Source organism: Anabrus simplex, chromosome 9 (assembly GCF_040414725.1).
Source record: "Anabrus simplex isolate iqAnaSimp1 chromosome 9, ASM4041472v1, whole genome shotgun sequence".
Taxonomy (NCBI): Eukaryota; Metazoa; Arthropoda; class Insecta; order Orthoptera; family Tettigoniidae; genus Anabrus; species Anabrus simplex.
In genome coordinates this window covers 139,837,639-139,857,775 of record NC_090273.1, presented here as the reverse complement: position 1 = coordinate 139,857,775, position 20,137 = coordinate 139,837,639, and the positions used below count along the sequence as shown (strand labels likewise).

The following is a 20,137-nucleotide window of genomic DNA, read 5'->3' as shown; positions in this document are numbered from 1 at the left end:
GCTTGCATCCGGGAGATAGTGGGTTCGAATCCCACCGTCGGCAGCCTTGAAAATGGTTTTCCGTGGTTTCCCATTTTCACACCAAGCAAATGCTGGGACTGTACCTTAAGGCCACGGTCGATTCCTTCTGACTTCTAGCCCTTTCCTATCGCATTGTCGCCATAAGACCTATCTGTGTCGGTGCGACGTAAAGCCACTAGCAAAAAAAATTGTTAGCATGGGGTCTTTGGTCACAGGGGTCCCGGGTTCGATTCCCGGAGGATCGGGAATTTTAACCATGATTGGTTTACTTCGCTGGCACGAGGCTGAGTGTAGACTGTGTCATCATTTCATCATCACCTAGGGGGGTCAAATCTGAAGACCTGCATCTGGGGAGCCGAACTTGTCCTCGTACATTCCCGGCACTAAAACCATACGCATTTCATTTTTTCATCGTATGGGAAATTCTCATCAATAAGGAAATGAAAATCGATTAGCTGATTTTATCATTACGGCTGTTACGTTATTTATTCCCACCTTACCTAACTGATCGTCTAGCAATACGGATATCTTTTTATAGCCCAAGCGTATGTTTGATCATTTTATAATGTCTTCGACAATGTACCTTCTTCTCTGATTGTTCTAAATCTACTGCAATAATACCGTCGTGTTGGGCGGAGGATTTTCTTTTCAATTATATACTAATTTTGGGTCGGAACTTACATTCAGAAATGTGTATGAAGCAAATTAATCCTGTTCCCAAGTGTCGCAGAGCAACCGTTGCCATACCGTCATCAATTAGTAGGCTACTTCATAAGTGTCCCGCATAAGGGACGGAATTGATATTTAGTCGGTTAAATCGCTGATTAAAGAAAGCAGCTGTTGCATTTTGATTCACTTATTAACAAAACTGTTCATTGTAATGTCGGTAACATATGTTGGTATGTTAGTGAACAAAACTAGGCTAGAATATTTTTAATCGACGTGTCTACACAGGTTCACTCGCTACGGCGCTCCGAATTGTACTGAGGGCGCGTAATCAGAGAGCTCACAACACAAGGCCGCCGTGAGGAGAAGTTGCACTATCGCGCTGGATTTATCATTATTACAGTTAGATGAGGCCTCGCATCACTTATGGTTTACTACAAACGGCCTGTGATAAGCAGGGTGTTTACCGTAACGCCATCTTCCCAAGCATACAGGCCTCTGGAGTGAATGTTGTCACATCGAGTCGTATTAATATAAGGCAGAAGAGTAACTAAACAGAAGTAGTTGAGTTTGATGTGATAAAAGTGTATATAGCAAAGCAAGAGGCTCGGCGTAGCCCAGAAATAGAAAGTTGTTTTGGAGAGTGGCCACAAGACATTTCTTTCTTCTCTTGGCTTGGGTGGGACAAACAGGCCGGTTCCACGTGTGTCGCTCTGACAGGTCGGAAATCTCTGGATGCTTCTTATCAAGTCTTAAATATCCTTTGAGTCGCATTTCATAACTATTGACCACTGAAGATAAAAATATCCTGCTGAAATTATTGTGCAATTGTCTCGTTCGTGCTTTTGCCTGTTTTCTTTCGACAAGCAGGGCATCGTGGTCATAAGTCTCGTCTACGCGTTTAGAGCAAACATTTTCTGATGATAAATTGTGCCGTCTACGGAATTCATCATCTTCCTTTACTGGATGTAAGATTTTCTGAGAATTCTCCTCTCTCTGACTTCCAGTTTCTCCATCAGACCTCTTCGGTTTATGGCATACAGAGCTTCTGGTCGTATGACTGACTTGTAGTGCTTCAGTTTGCTTGACAGGCATTTTTTGTTATAAGTGTTCTTTGTCAGTCGATAGGCCAGTTCCAACTTTAAATACCATCGGGCTGAGCCGGGATCGAACCCGCAAACTTGGACTGAGATGGCTAACACTCGACCGGCGTTTGCAGACAGTGGAAAGTACAGTATTAAATGAAGAAAACTACAATGGCACTACTTCTGTTTACTGCGTAATCGGCGAAACAAGATAATTTGAACAGTGCTGCATTACTGAAGTAGTAAATTATTTTGAATATACTGTATTGTTACAGTGAGGAAGGCAACGGGAAATATTTATTTATTTATTTATTTATTTATTTATTTATTTATTTATTTATTTGTTTGTTTGTTTGTTTGTTTGTTTGTTTGTTTTATTTATTTGTTTGTTTGTTTGTTTGTTTGTTTGTTTTCGGATGAGTTAACTTGGACTGCAAAAGTCAACCAAAATTATATTCAGCTTCGTGAGATTACTGGGGCTGCCTGTGCGTTCTTGGAGTTTTTTCCGTGTCCATATCTCTTTCATTTTTAACTGCATTGTTCTTTTTCTTCTGATCTCTTTCGTCTCAATTCTTTCTTAAACTCTTTTTGTGAATTTTCTTATCATTTTTCTGCCATATAGGCCTATAGTATTTCAGGGATAAGTTCTTGTCTGACCTGTTTATACCAAAGTGATATTTTCTTGCGTAAGTTGAGTCTGTGGATTATGCTGGTCACTCTTGATTCTTCTTCTTTCCTTCACCCTGATGCGATCGCGGATGCGAACTATGTCGCACGTGCGGACTGTTTAACGGCAGGATACCCTTCCTGATGCCAGTTCTATGAGGAGGTATACATTCTCTATTGCGTGTTTGTCGTGGTTGGTTAGTGTGGACAAACACAAATTTCGAGACAGAGGAATTTACCAGGCACAACTACCGTAAAAGCCTCTACCTGGCCGAGAATCGAACCCGCGATCATCTGAACCGAAGGCGTCGACGCTGACCATTCAGGCAAGGAGCCAGATACTGCTTAGTTTTGATTATTTCATCCTTTCTGGGTGTCCATCAAAGTAAAGTTATTATTACCATCGAATTTCCTCTGGGGGATGGGGAATGATTAGCTCACTGGCTTAGTTGCTGGCTTCCCACCCGGAAGACTGAGGTTCGAATCCCTGACGATCCTGGATTGAGGTTGCCTTCTCTAAAATCACGATGTCGGGAAGGGCATCCGGCCGTAAACCCGCAATCAAAACCAAACTGAGCCTAGGTGGCTCCAGCAACCCAAGAAATAACTGGGATAAGTTGAAGAAATATAATTAATAATAGTAATCTCTGTGGTTAACCAAACATCTGCATCGCATGTACTAGGACTCTGTGCGCAATAACACGTCCTAACAGTAGAAAAAATACTATAATTAATAATTCTGTTTGTGCCGTCATTTTAGCAAACAAGCTACTCTTGAGTGTTTGCCAAAATTACTGGATTTTTCTTTTTTCCCTACAGAAGAGGTCATAGACTGAGAAACTGCATTACAATTATTTCGTAGGTTGGTGATCTCTGTAGCCTGGTGCGGGTAATTTAATCAGCAGACTGTAGTGCAAAAGCGTTCTTTGTTCCTCTTTATACGCGCTGTTGCATTGGAACGTTAATTCCCCGCGTTGCGTGGTAGCTTCTCTTTGCCCATTTCCCGAGGTCTTTACTGGGATGTGGCACGGGTCCGAAGTATCCCTAAATAACTCCTCGTGCCTTTGAAGACAGAGAAGGAAGACGGGTGTTTATTCAGAATTGTGCTTCTGTGTCCACATACAGTATTAAGGGACCAAATTAATCAGATTTCTTCTTCAGCTACGATTTCCGCAGGTTAGAACAGGATTCAGTGTTGAGAAATATAATTTCTAATTGTTTAAAACTACTCCGATTTTTCAGCATTTCTTCAACGAGCAAGTGGCCGCGCGGTTTGGGTCACGCAGTTATCAGCTTGCATTCGGGAGATAGTGGGTTCGAACCCCACTGTCGGCAGCCCTGCAGATGGTTTTCCGTGGTAGGGAACACACGTTCCCTTTTGATTCGTTAGTAATGTTTTGGCCTAATTCAATAATTCCCGGGCGAGTTGGCCATGCGGTTAGTGTCGCGCAGCTGTGAGCTTGCATCCGGGAGATAGTTGGTTCGAATCCCACCGTTGGCAGCCCTGAAGATGGTTTTCCATGGTTTCCCATTTTCACATCAGGCAAATGCTGGGGCTGTACCTTAAGGCCACGGCTGCTTCCTTCCCACTCCTAGGCTTTCCCTATCCCATCGTCGCCATAAGACCTATCTGTCGGTGTGACGTAAAGCAAGTAGAAAAAAATCAGTATGTTTTGTTTTATTTTGTACTTCGTTTCCGAATTCGTTCGTTGAATACATATTTTATTTTAAATTTATTTTTGACCTCTTAAAACAATAATCATCACCACCTTCCCACTTTCACACCAGGCAAATGCTTGGGCTGTGGTCGGTCGCATGATTTTCTCTCGCGATTGCCCTTAAGGAACACGCGAGCTGAGAAATTAGCGCCAAACAGTATGCAAGTGTTGTCAGCAATCCCCGAATTCGTAACAAAAATCAACACTGAACGTTATAGCCGATACATCTATCCGAAAATGTGATCAAAATACGTCGTTTTATACGGTATGTCATAAGAGATGTCGTACTAAGCGTTAGATTTCGCCGTTTATTCAATACGTCGTTAAAAGCGACTTCGCAATGAAATGTTTCCACTTTATTAATACTTTATTAATACACTTCTGAGATTTAGGTAAGGAACAACGTAACCGGGCGAGTTGGCCGTGCGCGTGGAGGCGTGCGGCTGTGAGCTTGCATCCGGGAGATAGTAGGTTCGAATCCCACTATCGGCAGCCCTGAAGATGGTTTTCCGTGGTTTCCCATTTTCACACCAGGCAAATGCTGGGGCTGTACCTTAATTAAGGCCACGGCCGATTCCTTCCAACTCCTAGGCCTTTCCTATCCCATCGTCGCCATAAGACCTGTCTGTGTCGGTGCGACGTAAAGCCCCTAGCAAAAAAAAAAGGAACAACGTTAAGCTTCCAGGACGTGATAACTGGGTGATTTCGTCATTGCTTCTTTATCAAGGTGGTCGTGGTTCGGATTTCGGCCAGTGCATTTAAAGTTAAATAAAATAGAGGTCATGTTCCTATGGTTGGAATTCCACATGAAGTTGCAAGTCCTGTGGGTATGATTACTATATCAACAGACACATTCAGTTGTAAACTTGCTTGTTTTTAAAATACCGAGCTTAGCTTACTTCCTTCAGATGGTTTATTCTTGGTGTTTAAATACTATGAAGGAAACAATATTTCCGGTATAAAATTAGTCCAGCTGTAAACGCCTCAACTTCCTGAATTTACAGATTGTGAACGACAATAGTCAACGCTACGATTAAATTATTCCTTCGTAACGAATATCCAAGAATTTTTTCCTCTTCTTCCGTTGTCATAAGAATGCCACCTTCTCGTGGCTCCCGCAGGCATGCTGGTAGCTACGCTTGTAGGATGCCGGATTATCCGCTTAAACTGTTGTATTAAAGTGCTGAAGTTAAACGTCTGATTTTTAATTGCTGTAACATTGTTCTAGTCTTATTGCTATGCATCTCTTTGCCCGGTCCCCTGTATGCTGCATATCCCATTACATTCTTTTCAATACGAAGTGAGTTCATTATATAGTGCTACGCTCTTTTTTATTTTTTGTCTAAAAGCAGGTTGGTTTTATTGAGGATTCAAATACACCATGTTATTCCCCAATCCTTTTGCTACAATATCCTGTTTTTCAACATAATCTCCGTTCAATGCTACGGCCTTACGCCACCGTAATGTGAGGCCCCGTATACCTACACAATACCACTCTACTGTTCGATATCGGAGCCAAGGTCGTGCTACATCAATAACTTTTCCACCATCCACGTAGTGCTTCCTGCGGAATGCATCCTTGATTAGTCCTAACAGATGGAAATCAGAAGGCGTGAGATCCGGGCTGTAGGGTGGATGAGGAAGAGCAGTCCGCTGAAGTTTTGGGAGCGCCTGTTGGGTGCGCGTACTTGTGCGAGGTCTTGCGTTGTCATGGAGAAGCCTTACCGTGCTTTTGTCCTCTGCCAGATCTCCGTAAACATTCTGCAAGCGCCTATGAATATCTGTGTTGTCCCGGTTTTTCCCCAAAAGGAACTCGATGACTGCTCTTGTTTTACGTCCCGCTGACTACTTTCGCGGTTTCCGGAGACGCCGAGGTACCGGAATTTAGTCCCACAGAATTTCTTTTACGTGCCAGTAAATCTACCGACACGAGGCAGACGTATTTGAGCCCCTTCAAATACTACCGGACTGAGCTGGGATCGAACCTGCCAAGTTGGGGTCAGAAGGCCAGCGCCTCAACCGTCTGAGCCATTCAGCCCGGCAAAATGAAACTCGACGAGACGAAACGGGAATATTCAAAGATGTTGCATTATATATTAAAGGCCTCTCGTAGAATCAACTTTAAGTACGCAGGAAACTTGACCTTAAATTAACCTCCTTTCATTGTTTCCCATGTTCACACGAGGCAAATGCTGAGGCTGTTCTGTAATTAAGACCACGGCCGATACATTCCTATTCCTAGCTCTTTGCCACACTTTCCTCGCCGAAAACCGTCCATGTGTTAGTGCGACGTTATACTAGCAAAAAGTTATGGTAATCAGCAAGTAGAAAACCAGCCCCGCGGTCTATTTTTAGTATGCGTGCCTCTCGCACGGAGGCCCAGGGTTCGATTCCTGACCACGTCAGAGATTAACTGCGTCTGAAGGCTGGCTAGAGGTCCACTGAGCTGTTATGGTTACAATTGAAGAGCTATCTGATGACGGTGAGATAGTGACCCCGGGTTAGAAAGCCAAGAATAATGGCAGAGAGAATTCGTCGCGCTGTTCACACGTTACCTCTTATTCTGCAGGCCTTCGGGCTGAGCAGCGGTCGCTTGGCAAGCCGAGGCCCATGTAGGCTGTATAACTGTGTTTTTAATTTTTATTATTACGTTGTGAACGTTGACAATTACTCTCGCGTTTTTGTCCATACACACAACCCCTATCATTACCACTTTTCATGAGAAAATATAAAAAAACTGGCCCCTGTTTAAAAACACATTTTACTGTGAACATGGAGTGTTATTTACAATAGAATGCTCCTACATTTACTACAAATAAAACCTTATTGTGAAATAATAGTCAAGAGAGTCAGTTATTTTAAGTAGTTAATAAAGACGGTGTTCTATCCAGTTTAAGTTTATTTAAGTTTATTTGAAACGAGAGTATACTACTCTTCCATCTAGGTAATGCAGTTGTTCACTTGAGCTGCTCCAGTGCTATCAACCAATCGCTGAAAGGCAAAAGGTAATTTTCCTTGCCACGTGACATCTCGGCATGCTGAATACACTTACAGGATTAGAGATCATTCTGATGTTATATGGCATCATGAGGCTTCGCATATACGACCGTACATGTAGATCTCGCTCGGAGCCAGTACCTCCAGCAAGACTAGCGTTCCCCCCACTATGTTGCAATATCACAGTCGATTATGTTTATGATCTCCCTTACGTACTTTCTTTTATGCAACATTGCTTGGGAAGTTTATAAATACGAAGCGGACTCTTATCAGTGTTTACTACCTCACACCCATTGTGTACCGTCTGTACGCTCTATTTAATTCTGCTTTATGTTTGGACATTACCTGCTGCAGCGTACATACAGCTGCACTGTGTGCTCGACAGATGGCTAGATCACAAACAATACCGTATTTCCAAGTTGCACCGAGCAGCGTGCTGCTTGTCACGTAGCGTTGTGCAGCTTCAATGTTATGTAGGTATGGTTGGTTGGTTGGTTGGTTGGTTAGTTGGTTGATTGAGTGATCAGCCCGAAAGATGGTTTGATCCTCAACATCTCCGCCGTCAACCATTTAAAATCGCCTAGTGTCACTGAAGAGGCGTACTCAGGAAAGGAGTGAGCTAGGCCACCACACACAGAAAGTTAAGCTACGCAACCCAACGAAAAAACTCGCTCGCATGATGTTACATGAAATGGCACACACAGACTGCTACGCCAAGCCATGCCACGATAACCAAGGCGGCGATTTTCATAGCCGGCATCTAGCAAACAGTTGTTTCATGCATGTCACTTACGTGAATTACCTGAATACAGTAGCCATTATATTGCTGAATTGTTTTTGTGTTTGTTAATTATCATGGAAGGCAGACGAAAGAAAGGCTCATTAAAAGAGGTACAAAAATACACTTGTCTGTCAAATTTTTAAAGATAACCAGGAAATACAACTGTTGGCAAGAAATAAATGAAACTCTGGAAATGTATTTTACGCATCATTAATTGCTTTTACATACATTTTTACTCTACATTTATAACTTGGGTACTCGTATTCATTTTTTTCTCCATATCATCCTCAGTAACAGAGGGAAGTTCACGAAATTGTTCCTGTTGTGGATGAAAATAATGTTTAATTTTTCATAATTTCCACAGTTGTTTCATGCGCGTGGCTTTCGTGAATTACCTGAATACACCAGCTGTTATATTGAACCAAATGATGGGATTCACCATGAATTATTCTCCCAATTTCACGTGTCTAAAATCTTCTCCTGTTTGTTTCTTTCTCTGCCTTCATCTTCCTCGACAGAGGCCAATGAAAACACATTCAGTTAATCCACCATCTTTAAACGGCTGCCTAGCATAGTTTAGTTTAGCTTAGCTTTTTATTCGTGACATAGCACAACACAGCTTGGCATGTCAGGCTCGATGGTTATGGTTAGCGTGCTGGCCTTTTGTCACAGGGGTCCCGGGTTCGATTCCCGGTATGGTCGGGAATTTCAACCATCATTGGTTGATTTCGCTGGCACGGGGGCTGGATGTGTGTGTCGTCTTCATCATTTCATCCCCATCATGACGCGCAGGTCGCCTCCGGGAGTCAAATCAAAAGACCTTTACCAGGCCAGCCAAACTTGTCCTCGGACACTCCCGGCACTAAAAGCCATAAGCCATTTCATTTCGTACAGCTTGGCATTACTTAGCTTAGCTTAGCTTTCTGTGTGTGGTGACCTTTACTTTCCTCACCCAGCCAGAAGTTTCTATTACATATCAGTCTGCAGAACCCACTGAAATGTTTGCACCAACCGACCCTATGAGCCACATGTGTACGCCATTCATACGTCAAAATATTATTATTATTATTATTATTATTATTATTATTATTATTATTATTATTATACAAATATATGCCACCAGTGGAATTACATGGGCGGGGCTAAGTGGCCTTCTGAGCCCAAGTTGGCGGGTTCAGTCCCAGCTCAGGTGCTTACACCCACACTGGAACGTAAAGAAAATGTATGGAGGCAAAATTAGGGTACTTCGGTGTACACACAGTTTTTGGGACGTAAACTCGAAAATCTTGATTGTGAACTGTTTGAAATTCCTGCCTCTTGTGCTAGGCGTTTTTCTGTTATTTTTCTCTTCAGATTTTTCTGTTTCTTCAAATAGCTTTATGCTCCCAAACGGCAGTTTTTCTTTGAGTCTTATTCTTTCGTAGCCCATATCTTAGATTTCTGGAATGACCAGGATTCCTCCAAGTGGCGGCTGCTCGCCGTCAGACTGGTGAAGCTCCAGATTTGGCTAATACAGAATATTGTTGGAGCCTACATACTTCTGCTAAAGTTTCGTATTGGCATTATGTGTTGGTTAGAGAAAGCCTTTTCAGCAGTGCAACATCTGTGAACAGCCGCCGGTTCCTTGTACGTGGGCTTGGAAACCATCGTAAACATCCTTACAGGCCCGAAAATATAAATCTCTCCCTTTAGTTGCTGCAGTTCAAAATGGCGCGCACTGTTGGTATTATCAGCTGAAAGAAGTGACATTTCACTTTCGTAGTTAAGTAAAGTGGCACCCCTGCACTACGCTGCGTGCTCAAATCGCAATGAGTTTTTAAGAAAACAGTTAAACGATAACTGCAGTTACCGGACCGTGTTACATATTAATAAACAGGTAATAGTCGTTAACATTGACGCTTTCACGGCCCGTACTTGTAGACATGCCGTGTCAAGAAAACGAGGTGAAAATCTATGTTTCGCCGTAAACTTTGCTCCGCGTCTTCAGAAGACAATCTCGACTGTTGACGAGGAAGAACAGCTCATATCATGTCTACAGGTAATAATCGTATTACCTCGGTTTCTGTGTGCAAGCATTTTGACTGTACGCCTGCGTGCCAATTTCTAGCAGGGCAGGGAAACGGATCTCAAGAGTTTTAGTTAATTTTGTTGGGTAATCATAGAATGTTAACCAGAGATATTTTAGTACCGAGCGAATTGGCCTTGCGGTTAGGATCACGCAGCTGTTAGCTTGCATTCGGGAGATGGTGGGTTCGAACTCCAATGTCGGCAGCCCTGAAGATGGTTTTCTGTGGTTTCCAGTTTTCACACGGGCAAATACTGGGCCTATACCTTAATTAAAGCCACGGCCGCTTCCTTTCCACTCCTAGCCCATTCCTGTCGCGTCGTCGCCATAAGACCTATCTGTGTCGGTGCAAGTAAAGCAAAGTGAAAAAAATTGAGTGCGAATGAGTTGGCCGTGCAGTTAGGGTTGCGTAACTGTGAGCTTATATTCGGGAGATGGTGCGGTCGAATCCCACCGTCGGCAGTCCTGAAATTGATTTTCTGTCATTTCCTATTTTTATACCAGGCAAATGCTGTCTGTACCTTGAGGCCACAACCCCTTCCTTCCTTCCTTCCTTCCTTCCTTCCTTCCTTCCTTCCTTCCTTCCTTCCTTCCTAATCCTAGCGTTTTCCCATCTTTGCGTCGCCGAAAATTTTCACTGTTAGTGCGACGTCACGCGACCCGAACCGCGCGGCCAGCTCGCTCGGTTGATGCATTTATACCGAAAGAGCTACAGTAACTGAGATAGTCGCCATCTACATCAAGGGCGAGCGTCGCTCACGTGGAAATATTGTTCAGTCCATGGTAACGAACTAGCGGGCGATGTTAGTTTGTGTATCTGGAAGATAATGAAGACTAAACGTAAAAGAACGAACACTCAAAGACTTAGGAAATAAGAGACCTTAATATCACCGAGCTAGAAGAAAAGAAAATGTAGTCCTTTACAATTTCCTGAGCTCCTAAAACGTATTGACAATATTACACTGGGTGACTGTTGAGGTGTGAGTTCTCTCTTTTGCTGTCATTCACCTCCATTATATGTCATTGCTGCTACAGTTACACAACAGGTGTTAATCATAATAGAAACAGGTCCATAACATATTCCAGTTTAAAGGGACAACACACATTCAGTAAGGTGTTGCTTCTCTTTTGGGTTTCGGTTGGAAATACCTCGGTGATACCGAGGTCCGGGGATATGGCTGCGGGCCACATGAACAGCTGCACGCGCTACGTACGGTTCCCAGAAGTGCTGGCGACCGCCGAGTCAGGTAGACCGGCAGTCGTCGTCTTGTCTGCCACTGCCTGTGTTGGATGGTAGTCTGTAATTAGTATAAATGTGTAGTAGCCACAGGTACTGCCAACAGTTGACACCTCCGCATTGATTTAAACAGCCGTTTGTTTGTGTGGCAAACTATGTTGGCACTGTCTGTTTGCATTGTGATATAATACCTATTAATACCCACCATCATTGACATTTTACTAAGGATAAGATTATGGCTTAAAACACGAAGTAGAACAGAATACGTGTATTTCATCTGGCAAGATTAAGACCATTAGGCCCTCTCTTCCATGTAAACTAAAAATAAAACATTAAATGTGCACCACAGTTAAAAAAATAGACCACAAATAAAACGTCTTACAACCACTAAACAATATATAAATACAACAAGAATAGAAATGACGGCGATGTGCATTATTATAACATCATACAGTATTCACACAATATTAGTATATTAAGTTTGAGAAAATACTAATAAACATTTTATACATACATGCTCCCTAATGATAAGCTTCGTTATATACAGTACATGGCTTAAACAAAGATTGATCTACAATTAACATGACATGAACAAGTCGTCAGAACTTCAACTGGTACCGAATAACTATTGGCGATAATCAGTGGAACGGTTTTCTATGTAAATACATATCTATTTTTTAAAAAATTGTCGCGCTGAGTGGCTCAGACGGTTGAGGCGCTGACGTTCTGAACTCCACTTGGCAGATTCGATCCTGGCTCAGTCCGGTGGCATTTGAAGGTGCTCAGATACGTCAGCCCCGTGTCGGTATATTTACTGGCACGTAAAAGAACTCTGCGAGACTAAATTCCGGCAACTGGGAGTCTCCGAAAACCGTAAAATGCCATTATTATTATTATTATTATTATTATTATTATTATTATTATTATTATTATTATTATTATTATTATTATTATGTTGTATTATCTTTACGAATCATGACGCGCGGAGTTGAAAAATGCTGTGTTTATTTTCCATATTTTGAAGTTTAGCACACATGGTCCATATTCTTAGTCATAGTCCATATTTCGACTAAACATATTCAATTCTATTGAATGAAGAGTCCTGTCAATAATCGAGAAACAAATTAGCAATAACATTTTAACTTGTGTGCAACTCAGCAAACGACAGTGTGCCAGTGGTTTCCCGATTATTTCGTAGTAATTCCGACATTCCCTTAATTTCTTTATGCGACTCTATTAACCCTTAGCTATTATCATGGATTTCTTGACATTAACACTATCCTCGGGTCTAGTATGACCCGAAATATTTCACTGTGTAAATCCCATAAACAAATAGAGAAAATGGTACTGCAGAATTATTCCTCTAAGACTGTTGGAATGTGGGTCCTAATATTTCTTTCATATTATGGAAGACTGAACACTTTCCCTTAATTTTCGGATTTTTTATCGTGAAGTTGCAGCACTTTAAAGTTGTCCTCACACAAAGCCGCGAGACCACTTTGTGAAAAAATATACCTACTCTATAATTCAGACGTAAAAAACATTATTTACACGACACATCGACAATGCAATAGGTCTTTCAATAAAACTGCGGTCATCCAGTTCGGTGAAACTCAAACCGTCAAACCGTAGAACAGTTAGAAGAAAAATAAAGCGCTCTAGAGATATTGAGTCTCTAAATATGTCGCTTCCTGTGCCGTAGCACTTTCACATCTTTATGGCCTGACGTAAAAATTCCAGATAGATACAGCAAACCCAACAAAGCTTTTATATCAAGAAGGTCGGTATGCTTGACAAACGAAGCTGTACCACCATAGTTCGAACACTGTTCTGTTATTTTGGCATTTGTGTGGGTGAAAATCATATTCAGCATGTCCTCAGCAAAAAGAAATTGCCAAAAATCTACAGGTTCATTAGACAGAACTGTTTGCTTCCCCTCGGAGCTGAGACAACTTTACCTTGTTTATATTATGCTGTCTTATTTTTGAGCTGCAGGGAGGCAGGGTGCTCCATACGAAACTATTTTTATCGTAAACATCTTTCTCTTCGGCTGATCTAATAACTTTTGTCACAGGACATAACTCTGATCCAGAATCCTGTTTTTCGGCCTGTTCGGGGCATACAGGAGTAGTTAGTTGTTCTGGAAGATCTTCTCTCTGGCGAAAATTACTGGGGCCTGGAAGTAACGATGATCTCATCAGAATCTTCCTCCTTATTTCTTGTTCACTCTCAGTATCATGTTCACTAAAAACTCTTTCACGATCTCTAGGATCGTCTACGTCTTCACCATTAAGCCACTCATTAATCTACTTATCACACATACATCCGGTATACATACACCCAATTAGAAAATGAATTAACAAGTAAGTTAGGTCATTCGTGACCCTATGTGTTTCTCCGGCTCAAATCACAATTTGCTGAGACCGAATTATGTTAGTCTCTGTCACAAGTGTGATGAATGACTTGGTTATCTTCAGTATAATTTTTCATGCATCACAAAAGCACTCAAAAGGCTACAGAACGCGCATCTATCATTTTCTGAACTTTTCAAAAATGTGAATAATACTGTAAGGCAACTGAGTCGTGGTAGAGGTATTGCTGCAGGTATAGCAGAAATGAAGATGTACACTGTACTTCCAAAGAACCCTGTATATATGGAAATCTGAAAGATTGCTGCAATGCTGTGTGCGCTTAACCCCAGCAGACATTGCGAAGTTCAAATATGCCCCCAATACCTCTCCTGTTGAACGCAGATTAATTTTCCAACGCTTAACATAACATTTTGTAATCCATTGCTTTGATAACGGAGAATAAAAGACCGTGTGGTGTTAGTTCATATTAAAATGAGAAGTACAACGTTGTTTCATGTAGGCCTACTTTTAGTTTCATAGAACTTCAATATTGAATGGAAATTATAGATTTTGTAATTTTAAGTCCATATACAATGCCTTATTTCAATAAAAATAACTAAATATATATGTACATATTTGATAACGTTGCATGAAACTACAGTAACAGGCAAAATTCCTGTGACAGTTGGTGTGGTGTGATTGTACCAATAGGAGTGTGTTAGAGGAACCAAGAAAACGTTTTTTCTGTAATACTTTCACGTCCTGCATAAGCTTCCTGTGTGGATTAGTGGTAGTGTCGAGCTCCGAATCCGAAGATCGCCGCTTCAAATACCCGGCAGAGGTAATCGCTGACCGACGGAGAAAAATTCATTTGAAACTTCATGCCTTACAATGTGTGCGTGTAAAATATCTCAAATTTGGCTGACAGACATCCTATACGTAGTAGATGAGGCCATATTATTATTATTATTATTATTATTATTATTATTATTATTATTATTATTATTATTGGAACCTGCTTGGCGGAGTGGCTTCTCTGCGGGTTCTCTATCTTGAAAACCCGAGGTTCGATTCGCGGTCTTTCCCGGGTTGGAATTTTCACCTGAGAAAAACCTCGTCCTCTCAGGAAGGACGGTAGGACGTTCGGCCTTAAACAGTCCACCAAAGCCCAAAATTGAATGACCCCCACAAATACTTTGAATAAGCTGAAGAAACTTACAAATTTTTATTGGTATTTATACATCGGATATGAATTTAATATAATATGAACAACGTACTGTATATATTTACTGTTTTGATTGAATACACACGATCTCCCTAAATTAATTATACAGAACTTGAATTGTGAAGGCAGTATAAATCGGATTTACTTCAATAATGCAGCAAAACATTCAGTATAACTTCAAAGTTTCGTGAACAAGAAGTATTACCAACTTTCAATATGGCTTCGTTTTGCTACACGGTACATATCTAGTCTGTAATTGATTTCATCCCAAATTCTACGAATCCCATCTATCACGGCAAATATTTGCTACTACTTCTCTTATCCGAATTCTCAGTTCATTGAGACTTGCAGGAAGAGGTGGAAGATACTTCGTCTTTAACGTAGCCCCACACACAAATCCAAGGGCGTCAGATCGGGTGATCTTAGCGGGCAAACTGTCAAACATGTATGTGGTTCGGCAAAGTTACATGTCTTTTGTGCAATAAATTCTACCGAAGTGTATGGTCTATTCTTTTTTTTATCGAGAAAACTGTAAATAGAACGAATTATTTAGATATGTTGCAAAACTCTCTAATGCCACAATGATTGCAGGAAGATATGAACAGAGCGTTAAATTTTCCGCTGGATGATGCACCTCCACATTTCCATTACGAGGTTCCGTCTTACTTCTATCACGCCGTGACGTGGATTGGATGTGATGGAACGATAGCTTGGTCGCCAAGACCACCCGATCTGACACCCTTGGATTTCTTTTTGTGGTGATAACTCGGAAATATCAAATATTGACCAAAATTTACTTACGAGACCAACAGCAAACCGATCACATTCAGAACTTTGTTTTTGTCCTTTCTATTTTGACAAGTTACTGCTCACGAAGCACGTTTATCTTGGAGCCACGAAATATTTCTAAGGACAGGAAATTGAAGATAACCAAAAGAAAAACACAATCACTTGGGTAATATCGGCAGGAATGACTAAAAATAGTACAGCATGACCGAAAAAATATGTTTTTATACTGTGTTTTGTCAAATATGACTTAATGATAAAATGTGCGTTATTCATAGTAATCATGAGGAAAGCAATGGGAAACTAACTCACTCCTCATTTCCCTAGTACGCCTCTTCAGTGATGCCTAGACCATCTATGACAGCTGATGGCGGAGCTGTTGAGAATTCGACCAGCCTTAGGGCTGAAGACTGAACATACATCATAATTTGTGTTTTGTTGCCTTCTTCATTTTTTGATAGTCTTGACATCTCTTGCCGACACCCTCCCCTCCCTTCCCCCCTCCTCCCGCCAGTACATCTTCAAGCACTGTTTTTACATGCTTAATTTTCTTCTCTCTCTCAGAATTTTGCTTTCAGACATGTCGGTTACGAAGCTATTGTGTGTGAACACGCGGCCAACACGTTTCGTTTTCCTTCCTGACTATTAGCTGTGGGGCTTCTTTCTTTGTTCCTTTACTTTAAAAATTCTTCGTCGGTTTTACTTTCTGTGCAGCTAGTTTCTTTGTCTCCTCCACAATCAGTTTTCATTGCCTCTAGACGTACTTTGGTCGAGATAATCCAGCTTTCCTATGCGTGTAACATTACATTCCACTTAAATATATTTACAAACTGCTTGCTAACCGAGGCCGACGAGAAAGACAGGCCGCGGCGCGCACGTCATACACTGAATGTCACGTGACTTGGCCGGTCTTGCTGTAGAGAATGAATCCCCAGGTTCAGGTGAGAGACTATCGTAGCGTGGTAAATAAAATACATTTCGGCGTATTTCAACCTACTAAAATAACACTACTGAACTACAGATCAAATGAAACATATTGTCTCTTACTATCCTTGGTTGAACAAACACTAAAAATCTTACTCAGGTACAGATATGCACACTCAATAATGTTAATGGTTAATGTACAAGTAATCCTATATTCGCAATAACATTCATGTACGAAATATCTTATTGAATCCAGGGTGAAACGTAGGCATACTCTTAGCTTCTTAGCTATTTACAAGCCTTACATTTGTTCCACTCCATACCTGGCTTCAGCATCATATCTAATACGTAAATTTTGCTACCTTCGTGGTAGTTACCTTGGAACCACCCTATTAATTTAGAAATTAAGTAAAATACAGTGTATCTTACTAGCCTTGGTTAACAAAATCTAAAAATCTTACTGCAGTAAAGAGATGTACACTCAGATAAGTCAAATGTTGCTAATGAAAGTGGTTAATGTACAATTAAGCCTAGATTTACAATAACATTCATGTGAGGAATATCTTATTGAATCCAAGGTGAAAGGTAGGCCTATTGTAAGCTATTTACAAATCTTTTATTTGTTCCACTCCATACCTGGCTTCAGCATGATGTATAATACTTAAATTTTGCTACCTTCCTGAAAGTTATTTTAAGCTATTTACAAGTCTTGAATTTGTTCCACCTTGCTTCAGCATCATATCTAATACTTAAATTTTGCTACCTTCCTGGAAGTTATCTTGGAACCAACCACCCTATTCAGATCGAAATTAAATGATGACAAAAACTGAAAATCTTACTGCAGTAAAGATATGCACACTTAGATAAATCAAATGTTGCTAATGAAACTGGCTAATGCACAATTAAGCCTATATTTACAACAACATTCATGTAAGGAATATCTTATTGAATCCGGGATCAAAGGTAGGCCTATTGTAAGATATTTACAATCTGGTTTCAGCATCATATTTAATACTTAAATTTTCATTTTCATATATCTGTAATTAAATAGGATATGAATGCATTACCTCTAAATCGTCAGCACTGGTGTTGTAATTTATCCAACTCGTGTACTGCAGCCCAACATTGCTGAATGATGTGAACAACGTAGAGGTTATATACACATTTTTGTAAATTAATACTTACTTACACTTCCGCACACAACACTATGAATGTAAGGAACTGTTGCACAACACCAACATATTCACATAAACACAAAATCTCCGTTATTTCCTTCCATAATCCACAATAAACTAGCAATAACACCGCAAGAACACATGTAATAGCCGGCTTCACTCTACCATTGCTGGGACTGGACTTGTCACGTCACTTTAACGGGCTGCGGCCTGTCTCCCTCGTTGGCCTCGTTGCTAACCGTACTGAGGGAGTTATTTACCAAGACATTTCTCTCTGTGAAAACACTTGTTACTTTAAACGGCAACTCTTCTTCTAATTTCCATACATCATTTTTTTCAGTCTAATTAACCCGTCTAGGTAATAACATTTGTCAACTTCTTGTATTGTATTTCATCTGGGTGTTCTTATTTGTTTTGATGTGCTATAGTTTTAAACATGATAATAAGCTTTGGGGCCTTTTTTTAAGTTTTGGTGTTTAGTTCTAGTTTTGATACCGATATTTCACCCAAATGTTTTCAAAATAGATCATTTCTGTATTTTCTTTCACACTTTTCTATTTTTAATTTCATAATATGGATATAATTTTATAAAAAGACCAGGAAAATTCGGGTCGTAACTCAGTTTTGATGAGCTTTATCTAAAGGCTTGTTTTCTGTCTGTTTCAGCTGAAGGCCCGTGCGGTCACGGCCTGGCGACACAGTGGCGATCATGGCGGCCATGGAGGCGAGCTGTCCGTATTCTGCTGGTGAGGTTGCTGAGCCGGTACAAGAAGCAGCCGTGCCAGGGACATTTGAGGGCAAGCTCGAGCAGTGCGTGTGCAAGTGTGATGTGGTGCAAACTTGTGCTTTTATATAAAGAGAGAAAGTCGGAGAGAAAGAGAGAGAGAAAGAGAAGACAGTCTTTATCAACTTTTCTTTTAAGTTCATTTTTTAAGTAAATAAATACAAAATGATTAATTATTGTTACAAAGAAAGTAGGCCATATTATGAAAAGTTGAGTTGCGATATTTTATTACCATTTTAAAAATGGAGATTATGATTACATTTATATCTATTATAAGAAATTCATGTTTTTTTCAGCTTTAGTCTATTATATTCTTAATTCATTGAGGCGCTATTAAAGAAATCAACGTGAACAGATAAAAAAGTTTGAAAATCAAGAATAATATGGACATTACATTGAGAATTCTTGTCAAGAAATAAGACGTTTAAAAATATTGATTTTCTTACATCATCGTATTCCTGTTCTTTTTCATTGTTCCTCGTTCTTTTCTTACTCGAAGAAAGAAGTCGGATAGTTGTGTGTGGGAACTTGTTTGTACTGAAGAGAGAGAGATTTAACGAAGTAACGTTGAATGATACGCCTCAGGCTATCATGTGTAGATGATGGTGCGCCTTCGAGATTGTCCGATTCAAGTCGTATTGAATGAATGTCTGGATTTAGAGCTCAGGAACTCACAGTTTAGCAGGCGGTGATTTTTCACTTGGATGTTTCTTGTGATGTATATATGTTGGAATAACTTTTCCATCTACTTTGTGTGTATATTGCATTTTTAATTCCAGAAGATCTCTTCCTTTGTACAAAGCAGTTTTAGCTGCATTACATAGTGATAATGAAATTTTAAACCATTTATTTGTTTGTTTTTCTAATTTTTTGACGTACGGTATTAAAAACCGTAATTTATTTCCCATCCCTCTCGGGGTATACACTGTATTTAGTGATGAATTTTCTTAAGTGATGATTTAAACATTAACGGATACTTGAGCAGTTGTATCATGCTATCCTTTTTTTTTTTTTAGTCCTGAGAAGAATCCCGCGGCATTTTTACTGATAAAATGTCTATTGGATCATTCTTACCTAGATATAGTATTAAATGTTATTAGAAGGTAAGCTGTGTAAGAAACTAATGGGTTCATATCTAGTTTATTGGATGGTCCCCCTTTTCATTCATATGAATCCTTGTAAGCTTTTACTATCACTAATTCTAATTTTTGGTGCATTTGTATCTTGACAGAGTTCAACACTGAATGCATTATTATAGTCATATTCCAACCATACCCTCTCGAAGTTTAAAATTAGAATATGAAATTGCAGAATACTACTTACGGTTATTTGAAACAAGTGATTGTTCCAATACAATAACTGAGCTTACAGGCAACATTCTGTAAATTTGTTTAGGAGATTAATCTCTTTACCACGTGATTTAATCATAAGTACTTTTGATCTCCTACCGTTCAGAATACTAGTAGGCATTATATACGAAACTACAGGGCTGGGCCAAGAGAAAAGAAATGACTAAACGTGTGGCAGCTATAGGTCTGCGGTAGGGTTATATGATACCACAAGCCCAAAACAGTTGACACCTCATGCTTCTTGAATGTTCTAACGTTTTCCATGTGATAAACCAGGTCTGAAGAGGATAAACGAAAAGTTGCTTTT

General features: G+C 40.3%; 1 protein-coding gene across 3 annotated transcripts in view; it reads left to right on the top strand.

The window, feature by feature from the left end:
• Window positions 1–19,347, top strand: part of Reph (Regulator of eph expression) — a 456,933-nt gene extending 437,586 nt beyond the window's left edge. For all 3 annotated transcript variants that reach the window (XM_067153458.2, XM_067153459.2, XM_067153460.2), the window contains one exon: window positions 18,364–19,347. In XM_067153458.2, the coding sequence (XP_067009559.1) occupies window positions 18,364–18,447 (84 nt within the window). In that variant the 3' untranslated portion in view covers window positions 18,448–19,347. The remainder of the gene's footprint in view (window positions 1–18,363) is intronic.
• Window positions 19,348–20,137: the final 790 nt, after the last annotated feature.